The sequence below is a fragment of the Carlito syrichta genome, unplaced genomic scaffold, assembly GCF_000164805.1.
Source record: "Carlito syrichta isolate Samal-C Ts95f unplaced genomic scaffold, Tarsius_syrichta-2.0.1 Scaffold305658, whole genome shotgun sequence".
Taxonomy (NCBI): Eukaryota; Metazoa; Chordata; class Mammalia; order Primates; family Tarsiidae; genus Carlito; species Carlito syrichta.
The window spans coordinates 1,451,901-1,467,214 of NW_007249754.1; the positions used below are offsets into that span (position 1 = coordinate 1,451,901).

At 34.9% G+C, this 15,314-nt stretch overlaps 1 protein-coding gene across 1 annotated transcript in view; it reads right to left on the reverse strand.

Moving 5' to 3' along the window:
• ZC3H13 (zinc finger CCCH-type containing 13) overlaps nucleotides 1–15,314 on the reverse strand; it is a 95,979-nt gene that overhangs the window by 42,557 nt on the left and 38,108 nt on the right. The window contains exons 6-8 of the mRNA XM_021714487.1: nucleotides 13,468–13,607; nucleotides 12,443–12,603; nucleotides 6,068–6,265 (exon numbers count right to left, since the gene is read on the reverse strand). Coding sequence (XP_021570162.1) covers nucleotides 6,068–6,265; nucleotides 12,443–12,603; nucleotides 13,468–13,607 — 499 coding nt within the window. The remainder of the gene's footprint in view (nucleotides 1–6,067; nucleotides 6,266–12,442; nucleotides 12,604–13,467; nucleotides 13,608–15,314) is intronic.

A 15,314-nucleotide genomic window follows, 5' to 3' on the forward strand; every position in this document is an offset into this window, starting at 1 on the left:
AGCCAGGCTCGGTGGCTCAGCCTGTAATCCCGCGCCTTTGGGAGGCTGAGGTGAGTGGATTGCCTGAGCCCACGGGTTCGAGACCCGCCTGGGCAGGCAAGACCTCATCTCTACAATAAATCAAAAAATCAGCTGGGCGTGGTAGCACATGCCTGTAATTCCGGCTACTTGGAAGGCTGAGGTGGAAGGATCGCCGGAGCCCAGCAGGCGAGGCTGCGGTGGCCGGGAGCGGCCACTGCCCTCCACGGGCAACAGAGTGAGACTCCAACTCAAAAATAAATAAATAAATAAATAAATAACAAGTCATTTTAATTTACTCATCAAATATTAAATGATAACATACTATGCTCCAAGTATTATTTTTCTCAGAGGATACAAACGTAAAGACCACAGATAAACATTACTAACATCACCATCATAATAACAGCAGTTAACACATGTATTGCTACTATGTGCATGACACTTTTAAATGCTTTCATTTTTCTCATTTCATCTTTTTGATAACAATATTATGAGGCAACTGAGTATGACAGTTAATTTTATATGTAAACTTGACTGGGCCACGAGTTGCCCAGATATCTGGGTAGGCATTATTTCTGAGTGTGTTTGTGATGGTTTTCTGGAAGATATTAGCATCTGAACTGGTGAAGTGAGTGAAGCGGATGACTCTCCCCTATGTGTATCATCCAATTCATTGAGGGCCTAAATAGAATAAAAAGTTAGAGGAAAGCTGAATTCTCTTTGCCTGACTGCTTGAGTTGGACATCTATCTGCCCGTGACACTCCTGGTTCTCAGGGCTTCACACCCAGACTGGAATCTATACCATCAGCTCTCTAGTTCTCAAGCCATCAAATTACACCACAAGTTGTTCTGGGTCTCCAGCTTGTGGAAGTTTATAGCTTCCACAATTGTATGAGACAATTCCTTAAATAAATTTCATTCTAGATATCTCTTCTGTTGGCTCTGTTTTTCTGGAAAACACTGACTCATATACCGAGGCAGAGAGGACTGAAAATCAGTGTATCTAGCAACAGAGTCTATGATCTAGGGAGCAAGCCAACAATAACAAAGCAAGGTAATTTCAGCCAATTAAAGCAACAACATTTATTTTAAAAAGGAGTGGTAACAAAATAGAAACCGTTAGGGCCAAAAGAAGTACATCAGGGCAACTTCAGGTTGCTTGTTAGGAAAAGATCTTTGATGAGGAAATGATATTTGAGCCAAGTGCTGAAGATCTGAAGGAAGAGCACAAAGGAGGAAGGAGAAATCGTGATATGTAAGAACAGAAAAATGACAAGTGGAGCCAAAATTTATGAGAGAACAGTCTTATGAGAAAGAGTCAGAGAGTAAACAAAGCCAGATATGAACGATAGGTCATGGTAAAAATCTGGATTTTACTCTAAACATAAGAGAAAGCCCTGGCAAGTGCTAGGCAGGTGTCATTTAAAATATAAGAAGGTCTTACTTGCCTAAATAGAACTGCAAGATGGAGAAAGAAATGCTTCTGTGTGATGATTTGTTTTAGATCTAGTAGCTAGTTGTCCCTTTGCAGCAGGAGTAAACACTCCCTGAAAAGGGAACCATTTCCAGCTGAACAATCTATAGAACTAGGAAGATACTTTTGTCTGTAAGCATCTTTTGAAAGATTTCTGTTCCATAAATATATTATGGTATCTGCAAAATAGATTTTATTTTATTTTTTTTAAAAAAAACCCATATAAACTCTAGACAAAACAAGTGAATCTAAATACTAATAATTCTGGTCAGATTTCATTTTTGTATGTAGGTAGAAATGAAGCACAGTCGACCCTTGAACAACACGAGTTTGAATTGCGTGGTCCACTCAGGTGTGAGTTTTCTTCCACCTCTGCCACCCTGAGACAACAAGAATAATCCTTTCTCTTCCTCCTCTGCCCACCAGTGTGACGATCGACCTTTGTTATACACTTCCACTAAAGGAATAATAAATATATTTTCTCTTTCTTGTTTTTAAAAAAATTTTCCCTTGATTTTCTTAATAACATTTTCTTTTCTATAGCTTACTTTATTATGTTAATCAACTGTTTATGTCAGTAAGGCCTCCAATTAACAGCAGGTTATTAGTAGTTAAGCTCTAGGGGAATTAAAACATATGCACAGATTTTCAACTGTGCAGGGATTTGGTGCCCCTAACCCCTTGTTGTTCAAGAGTCAACTGCAATTTCAAGCTTCAATTTAAGAATAAAGTATGTTAAGAAACCCTTTTAATTAACAGATCCTTTAATATCATTCAAACTCAGAATAATTTAACAATATAACTTTTACAAAATCTGTTTCAAGATAAGAATCTTATATAACTTGTTCAATTATATGATTTGACAAATAAAAATTGCTACCGACCAAGGTGATCAAGGGTCAGGAAAAAACAAATAAATAGCTGACATCCCTGACACACAAGTAGATTGTTTTTAAGCTGCAGGAGCAACAGAATCAGTATTCTAAATACAGTAAAACCCAGCAACAACACACACTGGCATAGGACAACTCCTATTCTCTGCCTGGTGGAACAAGTTAAAGTTATTACTTTCTGCCGGGAATACGACAAGGTAGTAAGGATATGAAACAGAGGACTAGGCCAGGACCAAAAAAAAAAAAAGAGAGAGAGAGAGAGAGAGAGAAGCAGGCAATCTAGTTTTGGAGAAGGAGATAAAGAAAGGTTCCCAAGTCGCCACATTTCCCAGACACTGTACTTTCCCAGATCAGGGATATTTTAAAAAATCCCTGCCAATGGCCTGGAAGTCCCATTGTTGCAGGACCCAGAATTCTTCCCATGGTAATTTAACTGTCAGTAAAAAAAATTATGCCACCAGATGGCACCAAATCACAGCCAGACTGGGATGGATTCTGACAGTGCAGCTGGGGGCTATTTCACTAATCTCACTATAACACAGCCCTGTATTTTTCCTGAATTGAATTTTTGGTCCATGTTATGCATTTCTGACTTCCCAACCACTGCCTGCTACTGAAAATCCGTCTGAAAATAATTGAGAACAGCCCTCAACTTTCCAGTTTCACAAAACATGTCAGTCAGACAAAAGCTGAAATACAATTTTAAGGTCATAAATCCTTTCTAGGTTTTGAATACAAGAGTTTCCTTCCTGAACTCAACAAATTTTCCCAACATCATACCTACAAAAAAAAGAACCCAAGCCTTGGTCAATTTGACGAAATGTGAAAGGCTTATTTTTCTTTTGTTGTGATGATTTCATTTTTTTTTTTTTTTTTTTTTTTTTTGAGTTGGAGTCTCACTCAGTCGCCCAGACTGGAGTGCAGTGGCCGCTTCCGGCCACTGCAGCCTCGACCTGCTGGGCTCCGGCGATCCTTCCGCCTCAGCCTTCCGAGTAGCCGGAATTACAGGCGCGCGCTACCACGCTCGGCTGATTTTTTGATTTATTGTAGAGATGAGGTCTCGCTGCCCAGGCGGGTCTCGAACCCGCGGGCTCAGGCAATCCGCTCACCTCAGCCTCCCAAAGGCGTGGGATTACAGGCTGAGCCACCGAGCCCGGCTGATGATTTCATTTTTAACACAAGTCTATCATAAGTTAAGTATGTATATAATTATGTTTGTCTATATTACAAATCTCTTTAAGTGCCTTAATTTTATATTCTTGGCCTAAATTAGCATGCACATGAAGACACTTTTTACGTCTATAGACTGGGCTCAGTTAAATGCAGAAGACAATGCCTCAGATAAGCAATTTCCAGCCTGAGTACAGAGTCTGTTTTAATATTAAAATACTTGCATATCTCTTTACATTATTTGTGCTAATATACACTGGTTGGAAATATGTTATAAAAGACACTAAAAATCCAGTGATACTTTCAAAGCATGTACTTAAAAATTATCCATCTTTGTTCCTTTTAAGTGTGATACTGGTATAAAGATTATATATTTTTATGTGTCTTTATTTTTAGAGACATATACTAAAATATAGATGGCTGAAATGATATGTCTGAGATTTGCTTTACAATAATACTGGGGGAGCCGGGCTCGGTGGCTCAGCCTGTAATCCCGCGCTTTGGGAGGCTGAGGTGAGTGGATTGCCTGAGCCCGTGGGTTCGAGACCCGCCTGGGCAGCGAGACCTCATCTCTACAATAAATAAAAAAAATCTGCCGGGCGTGGTAGCGCATGCCTGTAATTCCGGCTACTCGGAAGGCTGAGGCGGAAGGATCGACGGAGCCCAGTAGGCGAGGCTGCGGTGGCCGGGAGCAGCCACTGCACTCCAGTCTGGGCAACCAAGTGAGACTCCAACTCAAAATAATAATAATAATAATAATAATACTGGGGGAATGAGAAGGATAAGGGTATACGATATGAAACAAGAGAGACCATAAATTCATAATTTCTGAAGTTGGATACTGGATATACAAAAATTATATTGCATATTTCTATGTATATATGAAATGTTCCATAAAAATAATGTTGCTGTAATGTTTTTCTATCTTCTACATACAACTGAGCAACATTAGTATACATTTATTCAAGGAAATATTTACTCAGTCTATAGAAAATGGCTGATGCATAAATGGATTCACAGATCTCTTGAAATAGATGTCTACACCACCTATGGGTGGGATATGTCACAGGAAGAGGTTCACCAGTCCAGACCACGGTATGTGAACCCAAATGGCATACAGTAAACAATCCAAAGAATGATTCTTTGCCAAAAGTATAAAACATTCTGCCTTTAATTTGATAAATGTGTACAAACTCTGAAAGGAAGTAGATTGTCAATTTTTCAGTAACTTGTTTATTTTACTTAGTTGAAGTCAAAGGCAACAATGTTGAAGGATCATATCTCTTTCAAATCAGTATAAGGTTCATATAGGTATCTGTACTACTGTCAGGAAATAATCAAACTTCCACATTCGGGTAATTGTATTGGAATGATTTTCTAAAAATTAGCTATGCTCTGAATACTATTTTCTCATCCAACTACAAAGTCCTACAATCTGGCACTTTTGATTAAATAATGAGTGTTTCTAGAAGGCTACGGCATTCTCCTCCTCACCAAAACACACACACAGGCAAAATTTTACACACAAATTGAGAAGTTTGTAGACTCATAATATCCACCAATGGACTTTGAGTTAGAAGCACCTGATATAGAAGGTTGAATAAGTGAGACACAGAGAACAGGTAGAAGGACTTAAAGTATCAAAACAAAACACAAAACAAAACAGTCCCCCCCCCCAAAAAAAAACAAGTGTTGGCAAAGATGTGGAAAAACTGGAAAACTTGTGCACTGATGGTGGGAATGTACAATGGCATAACTGCTATGGAAAGCAATATGAAGAGTCCTCAAAAAATGAAAAACAGAAGTATCACATTATTCAGCAATTCTACTTCTGGGTATGTATCCAAAAAAAAACTGAAAGAAGAGTCTCGAAGAGATAGTTACACACCCATGCTCATAGTCCCACTATTCACAATAGTCAGGAGGTGAAAGAACCCAAATGTCTATCAATGAATGAGTGGCTAAATAAAATAAAGTATATGCATACAAGGCAATATTATTCCATCTTATAAAGGAAGAAAATTCTGTCACATGCCACAACATGGAAGAACCCTGAGGACATTATGCAAAGTAAAGCAAGCCTGTGACAAGAAGATTCCAAAACAAATTCATAGAAACACAAAACACAGCAGTTATCAGAAGCTGAGGGGTAGGTGAAAAAAGACATTATTGTGTATAGAGTTTCAGATTTGCAAAATGTAAAGTTCTGGAGATCTTTTTCACAATATGAACATATTTAACACTACTGAAGGGTGCACTTAAGAGAGATTAAGATGGTAATGTTATGTGTTTTTATCACAATAAAAAAATTCAAAAATAAATTTTAAAATTTAACATTTACTGAATTATCCATGACTCATAATGGACACCAATAATTATTATGGAAATTAAGCACAGGTACAGCAAACAAAATACCCACCCATCACACTAATTCCTAAAAGTTTCTGAAAGCAAATAGTCTAAATTCTACAAAATCAGTATTTTAAAAAAACACATGATCCTACTTACCGTGGTTTGTCTCTTTTTTCTCTTTGTCTTTCAAAATCTCGTCCTCTGTCCTTTCCATCTCTTGGTTTTTCTTCTATCCTGTCTTTTACCTTATACTTTTCTTTATATTTTTTCCCCAGAGAAGTATCTTCCGGTATAGGTGGGGGTGGACTAGGAGTGCGTGGTCCTTTCTTTTTACTTTGGTTGCTTTTTGAACTTCTGAAAGTAACGTGAAGCTATCATTAAAAGTTCAAATATTTCTGAAAGGCCAAATGGATTTTTTTAAGTAATTTTTTTAAATGGCAGCATTTCTTTTAATTACCTGCCCTTTTTTATTTTGTATACTAGTAATCAATATTCAGGGGGAAAAAACAAACAGAAATAACTTATTTTGTTAATGATTATTATAGAAGCTTCATGACATTGGATTTGACAGTAACTTCCTGGCTATGACACAAAAGCAAAAAGAGACAACAGAATTACATCAAACTTTAAACTTTTATGTGTCAAAGGACAAAATCAACAAAGTGAAAAGGCAACCGAAAGAATGGGAGAAAATATTTGCAAATCATCAGTGGAAATGGCTGTGTGTGAGTGTGTGTATGTGTCACACATTCAAGGAATATCCTATTATAATGTTTTATAAGATTTCTTTTCACATAGACATGATGTGAGCATCTTTCTATAACAAAAAGTAGATTTAGGTCATCGTTTTTATAAACTGTTCAGAATGTCCTTGAATAGATGCATCAAAACTTTTTAAAACGATTTCACAGTGATAAGTTTTTCAGGTGGCTTCCAAGTTTATATCATTAAAGAAAATATGATCATATAATCTACACATGAAGTCTCAAGCAGTGTTCGTACACATTCATTTAAATCTTTGACTCTTACATTCATTTAAATCTTTGACTCTTATTTAAGATAATTTTTCCAACTCTTAGATAACAAAAATAGTTGCTTAAATTTTGGAATTTAGTCTTTCACATTTTGGGTATATCGACTATCTTCATTAAGTGCCTCTTTCTGGCACTTTAACTAATTTTGTGTCAGTAGCACTTTAACTAATTTTGATCTCTTGTATATCCAAAACTGGCAGTCTTTGCCTCACACCTGATCAATGGTTTGATTGAATATAGTATTTTCCTGTCAAAATTCTTTTCCCTCAGAGTTCTATAGTTGTAATATCTTGTAACATTCAGTGTTGCAAATGAGAAGTCCAATGAGAATCAAATTTGTTATTCTTCAGATGACCTCATTTTTTTGTTGGGATGCTTAGAGAACATTATTCCTTAGAAAATTATTCACTCCTGGAGTCATGCTTCTCTTTAAATCTTAACCCCCTCCCCTACCTTGGGGAGGTGAATTCTTTCTCTCTCTTTTTCTCTAATCTACTTTCTTAATAAACTATATTTTCCAATCTAAAAAAAAAGAAAAAGAAAATTATTCATTGGAAAAAATTTTTCACAAAGTCCAGGTATTTTTAAAAAATCGTTTCCAGCACTTAATAAACTATTTCAATTTGAAACTTTCAAGTCTTTTACTCAATTTCTTCTATTTTTTTCATCACTTCTCCCTAAGAGCCATGTCTCTGGAGTTCTCTTTATTATACAGTCATTGCATCTCTTGGATCTCTCCTCCCTGTCAAATGTGTCATTTCCATCTCTCCTTCTGTTTTTCCAATATTTTAAACTTGTCCTTAAATTCAGTAATTTTTCTTTTAAGTAATACCCATTCTACTAATTCTGAATTACTAAAATATGACAAAATCTATTTTCATCCATGCCTTCTGCCAACAATTGTATTAACCACATATCTCACTGCATATTTATAAGATGACTCAAATTTCTTATGCATCTAGCACATAAGTGATAAATGTCCATATTTCTGAATATTTTTCCACTTTAAAGATAAAGCCTAAATAGTAGTTGGCATATGTATCAAAATTATTTTTTAAAATTTCATTAAATGATAGAGGAATTCTGGATATAAACTATTTTCACATTATTGCCTGTGATAGGGACTAACTAGGTATTTAATAAACTTTTCTTCTGGCCACAATACTGAACCACATTATCTACTCTTTTTTGAAATTAGGTGTGGCTAAGTGACCAAGATCTGGCTGAAGGAATGTGAACAGAAGTGATGAATACCATTTCCAGGCCCAACTCTCAAAGGACTCTCATATGCCAGGCAATTGTAAACTATAGAACTAAATAACTGCAATTCTCAATTTTCTTTGTATATCCATTCTTTTGCTTCTTGAAAGCCCAAGAAAGTGAAGCCATTGTCAGAAGCACTCTGGGTCACTGAATCCCCATGTACAGAATAGTTGCTTGTTAATTAAAAACATCTATTTTAGGCCGGGCTAGGTGGCTCAGTCTGTAATCCCAGTACTTTGGGAGGCCATGGCAAGTGGATTGCCTTGAGCCCATGAGTTCGAGACCAGCCTGGGCAACTTGGCAAGACCTCATCTCTACAATAAATAAATAAAAAATTAGCTGGGTGTGGTGGTGCACGCCTGTAGTTCCGGCTGCTTGAAAGGCTGAGGCAGAAGGATCACTGGAGCCCAGCAGGTTGACGCTGGGGTCGCCATGAATGTGCAACTGCACTCCAAAGCCTGGGCAACAGGGTGAGACTCCACTCAAAACAAAACAAACAAACATCTATTTTGACTTCACAAGAATGAGAAGTAAACTTCTGTTTTAAACTGCTAACGTTTTGGGAATTAGCTACAATCACAACTAAAATTATTCTAATATACTTACTAAAGTACAGAATTTCTCACATTACCTTCAAAATTATTTGTGGTTAGAAAACACTATTATGTCACAGAGCTTTTCAACTGAAAAGGCAAAATTGGTCAACAAGATCTTCAACATTTTTTAAGTCTAATGATTATTCTTTTATTTTAAAAAATTATTATTTTTAGAGACACAGTCTTGCTCTATTGTCCAGACTGGAGTTTAATGGTGAGATCATAGCTCACTGCAGCCTTGAACTCCTGGGCTTAAGTGATACTCTTGCCTCTGCCTTCCTAGTAGCTTGAACTATATAGGTGTGCACCACCATAACCAGTTAATTTTAAAACTTTTTTTTTAGTGGAGTCTTGCTATGTTGCCCAGGGTGGTCTTGAATGCCTGGACTCAAACAATCCTCTCACCTTGGCCTCCCATAGTGCTTTGATTACAGTCATGAACCATCACACCCATCTTGATTATTCTTTTAGTGACAATCTACTTCCTATTTGTGGCATAGAGCCCACCAATCTACTTTTATCATTTTTTTAATCTTTTCTCTCTCTTTCCTCAAAATTATTTCTTTAGATCAGCTTTTGACATACTTTGTACTTCTTTGTAAAAAGAACTATAAAGAAGAATTTACCTAATAAAAGCTAAGATTAAAAATGCAGATGAGCAGAATAACATACTTATGATTTTAAACCACACACTGTATCTCACATATCGGGACCAATTTTACTATCAGAGTACATCTCACAATGAATGTCAAAGAAAAGTGTCAACTTTCAGAGAAAAGTGTAGATTTTAATTTGTCAGTAATTATATCTGCCCATTCAATATGATAACCTAATAAGTCTAAGAAGTTTATTTACCTGATTGTCACCTCGGCTGACATACTAACATGGGCTGAAATATTCCACTGAATTTTAACTGAAATTGTAATCTTTACATGTGCTTCAGTTTATAGTATGATCCAACAATAAAATTAAAAGTTGATTATCTGACACACTCAAGGCTAAAGAAATGCTATACTTCAATTCAATGTTTTCCACATCCTTTACTTCTCTTATTAAACTAATGGTGCACCTTAAAATCAATGACATATTAAATACAGTAGTTAAACCAGTGTGAGTAATTATTCAGGACAAATATTTATTAAACGATGATAAACAGTTAATAATAAAGCAGTAAAAGAGTATATAAAGAGGATGAAACTCTTCATCTAGTTATGAAAACTTTCTGTGAAAATATTAAATTTCAAAGATTTTATAAATAGAAAAAGAAAATGAAGAAAGGGTATTTCTAGTATGCAGTTAGTTGGAGAAATGAATGGAATCAAGAGAAAGTTACATAATCAATTAGCTAAGATAAACAGTAAGTGAGGTGGAACACATCACTCACTCTATGATTCAACTTCTTCAATATCCCTTTGTAATATTTACTCAATCCCCCCATCGAAGCTGGACTGGATTTAAAAAATTGGCACATATACACAATGGAAAATATATGCAGCCATAAAGAAGGACAAACATATGGACTTTACAGCAACTTGGATGGATTTAGAGTATATCATACTCAGTGATCTATCATAGAAACAAAGAACAGAGTTCCAAATGTTCTCACTCATAAGCGGACCTTGAACAATTATCATAATACTATAACAAAAGGATTGACAATAGTGGGAAACTGCGGGGGGGGGCACATCTCTTCAACAAGGGTACCTGCATAATGAACACTGTATACCTAACCTTGAATTGTACCCCACATCTTTAAAATAAAAATTTTTTAAAGAAAAATAAAATAAAATGCAAAACCCCAAAGTAGACACTGTGAGAAGACAGAACTATGATCCCAACCTTTAAGGTGCTTACATTTAACAGAGGTTACAAAACATACACAGTACAGCTAAAATATAATTTATAAAAATATTATTTTTATAAATACAAACTGCAAAAGGCAATTTTATTGGAAGGTACATAAACAAAATCTGATAGATATTCAAAGGAAACAGAAATTATGTTCAGTAAGGAGAAATGGGAAAACATTGGAAAATTTGTATATTTTGGCTAGAGATCAAAGCATTTAGGGTATAACAGGGTAGGTTGGAAGAAATGAGTCAAAAATATTGACAAGAAAAAAATGTCAAAGTGTAAATGTCATTCTAAGGGATCTGAATTTCATTCTAGAGAATGGAAAACCATCTTTCAATGGCATAATAAATTAGTTGGAATTGTCCTTTCAGAATTTCTCTGACAGGATCTGTAAAATAAATGAGTTGGGGTAGCTGTGAAAATGTGTATGTGGGTGGGGAGTAGACATGACATTAAGTAAATACAGTTCGTAGGATGATATAATCCAGGCAGAAAGTAACAAGAGTCTGAAACAGGGTCAGAATCTCTAGTACTGGAAGGAAGATAAATATGAGTTTCATCATGGGTTTGGATAGACAGGGCTTGCCAATTGATCAAATGCTAGGAAAAAGAGGTGTCTCGTTTAAAAAAAATAAAATTAGAATATGTACTTTAATTAAAATAAAATGTAAACAGTATAGAATGACATTAAATGAAAAATTGTCTCTTTTTTATCCTTAATTCTTCAATGCAATTATATTTAATCATTTCTATTTTCATTTCTTCAGCTGGCTGCTACAGTAATTCTAAATAGTCATGCTGCTAGGTACACACAACAAAGAACCTAATCTCTTGCTGCTCACATACACAGAGACAAGAAGAATGTTTATTTTGTATAACTTACACTAGCTTTAAAATAGCAAACAATACAAACGCTCGACAATATAAAAGTAGACAAATACACAGTATAAATACTAAAATGAATGAACTGAGGTTACATACATCTATATATATATATATATATAAATGTTAAGCGAAAAGCAAGTTACAGAAGGAAAGTTAAGATATTCTTGTATTACAACAGTGAAAGTAATACTATATATAGCAAAACTTATATATATTGAAAGTATAAACACACATGTCCAAGTATAATAAATACCAAATTCAAGAAGAAGAAACAGAAAATTTATGTGCAAATTTTATTTATTTATTTTTTTAGGTTTTCTTTGCTCTTTTTTTTTCTTAAATCAATATTTTTTATTTTAATATTGTGGGGTACAGTTAAGGGCTAGGTATACAAATATGCTTCGTTCAGGCACCCTTGTTGATAAGGGGTGTCTCCCCGTCCCCAGACAGATATTGACTACCGTTAATCCCACCTCCCTTCTCCTCCCCCCCATAGTTTCCCACCACTGTCAATCCTTTTCTTATAGTATTACGATAGATGTTCAAGGTCCACTATAAGAGTGAGAACATGTGATACTCAGATCTTTGTTTCTGTGAGAGATCACTCAGTATTATAGACTAGAGTTCCATCCAAGTTGCTGCGAAATTCATGATTTTGTTCTTTTTTATGGCTGTGTAGTATTTCTTAAAAAATAAAAAACTGAAGCACTTATGGATGTGACAAGTATTTGTCTTATTGTTTTCTCTTTAACTGAAACATTTCAAACTTATTTAAAATAAAAAAAGCTTACATTAAATATTAAATGTATTAAACATACCCTTCTAGAATCTACTAAATAATTCTTTTTAGTATCACTTCAGAAAAAAGTTATTATGATACTATTTATCACCCTACTGACCTCTGCTGGTCCAACAGGGGAGAAGATACTGCAGATGTCTTCCTATCTTTCTTGCTAGCTGAAGACGATGACTTTGGGCTTGATTTTCGCTTTGGAGATTTGCTAGACTTTCTTAGAGAAGGTGACGGAGATAATTTTGATCTGACCACTTCTGGTGAAACCTTTCAAAATAATTCAGTAAGTCACTTCAGAAATTCCTCCACCTATGATACACCAAAGCTTATAGTATTTTAAAATCACAGCAAATTTCAGATTAAAAATTAAGTATTACCGGATACAGTAGCTTGCACCTGTAATTCCAACTACTAAGGAGGCTGAGGTAGGAGGACCCCTTGAGGCCAGGAGTTCAAGGTAAACCTGGGCAACATGGAGGGCTAGGGAGCTGGAGGGAGAGGAGGAGTGGGGGTGGGGTCACTTGAGCCCAGGAGTTAGAGGTTGCAGTGTGAGCTATGATGGCACTACTGCAACCAACCTAGACAACAAAGCAAGACCCCATCTCTAAAATTAAAATGAAAATAAATAAAATTAAGTATTGCAATCACTACCTATTGATATTAGACAGACTCCTGAACTCATCATTTTAACTAATATGATAATTGTCCTAACGTAAAAATATCAATAAAGTAAATTAAAATTAAGAAATTCCAAAATCTGAGAAAAATCGCAAATTATATTTAAATTCATTATATCTTTACTTTATAGAAAAGAAATAAGGCATTCTAGAAATAGTGTGGGCCTTAAACAAAGATATGTGTAGATTCAAATCCCATTTTACATTAGCATGTGACTCTCAGTCACAGACCTCAAAGTTTTGATCACCTATTAAATAGCATAAATATTTCCTATTTATCTAACAGATTAATGTAAAGAGTAAATGATTATATAGGGAATAGCTCAAATACAGTGAGTTGTTCAATGTATCAGCTTCCTTGTACAATTTACCATGCAGTAAGCTGCTCAGTGAGATATCTGATTAATATTCTGTTGCTATTAATTACTAACATTTATTGGAATATATAGCATACCTCCTTTTTAATGATAATTTCTTCTCTCTTCTCCATGTTTTCTTGTTCCAGCTTCATTAGTTCCCTTTGTATCTTCTGACGCTTCATTTCCAATGACAATTCATGAACATAATCATAATTAATATCTCCATTGTCAGAATCTTAAAAATATAAATTGCATTACTGTCAGAAACTAGCATTATCTATACAAAAAAATTATAGAAATTTTTGTCTACTAACTTCTTAAGTCAATTTAATGGCAGATACTTTCATCAGGACAACATATTTTCAAAAGATAAGAGAAATGAATCGTTTCTATAAAGAATTAAAATTACCATGGCTGATTTTTTAAAATACAAAGTCAAGTATTTTTAAGGTTTTCTGGAAATGATTATGGCTTTTTGGGTGTGGGGTTTTTTTTGTTAGGAGATGGAATTTCAAATGACACAATTAAGACACTTAGTGGAATATTCTAAGCCTTAAATATACCAAAGCCTTAAATATTTCATGTTGTATATGATACGATTTATTATTGCCTCAATTTTCCTAAAGATACATTACTAAAGTAAGGTTGTGTTAGGTGTGCAACATTGCTTCTATAGTCTATCATTTTTTAAATTTGCGAGACTACTTATAATACAGTATTAACTAATTTTAATGCTAATATATACATAAGATGATTTTTTAAGGATTTATATAACATTTCTATCACAAGTGATCTGTAATGCTTCCTTAAATTAAAACTGTTCATTTAATGGGTATAATGGCATGATTCTATTTGCATTTAATATTTTTTGAAAAAAATTAACTACATTTGGTTAAAAAGAAAAGGATGAGTAGTATCCAGATCTATTTATTACAATGGCTACTGGCACCCAATCCCTCATGCTCATTTGCCACAAATGCCAAGAAATTTGGAGAAGGGAATTTCACTGACTTCTACACTAACAAAGGATATCATGTTGGACTGACTGATCATAAACTGAAGTGCCTTCTCAAGCGGCACTTTGAGAGCTTTAGATCACTTCTTAACCTGGAGTAAAGAAATGAAAAGAAGAACTGAAAAATGATGAAGACTACCTGGTCCTAAACCAAGTGAAGAGAGGATCAGCTGGAGGCCCAAACCACTGCACATAGATTACTGATGTATCTAATCCCTGACTTGTACCTCACATCTCTATAATAAAGTAAATTTTTAAAAATGATGAAGACAAGAAGTCCTAGTTGACTGCTTAAAGCACAAAAAAATGGACATCATTGTCACATATAGCTCAAATGTATTAAAATGACAACTATCCATCCATGTTTGGGGACTGAGAAGGTAACTATATATTCATTATTTACTTGACTAAACTTGATTACTCATCTTATGCTGAAGTACAAAGGTAATTTCTCAGTAATTATATAAAATAGACCAAATTGGGTTTTTTAGCCAGAAAGCAATTACTAAATATTTAAGGTCACATAGGCACTAGAGAAAATAACTGGAGATACTGAATTTAGTTAAATGATCTCTAGCTATTATTTTGCACTCCACGGAGACACTTTACATCGGTGAATGATATAGGAGTCAATGATCCAGTTTGATTATGTTCTTAAATTCAATAGAAGTCCATAACCAAAAATCCATGTCAAACAAAAAAAAGCACAATTAATTAAAAAGAATGATTAACAATGTTTTGAATGTACAGTATTACCAATAATACCTTGTCCATCTAAAAACTGCTATCTAGAAATATTATCAATACAGAACACACATTAAGAAATGAGAAATTGAGCCGGGCTCGGTGGCTCAGCCTGTAATCCCGTGCCTTTGGGAGGCCGAGGTGAGTGGATTGCCTGAGCCCATGGGTTCGAGACCCGCCTGG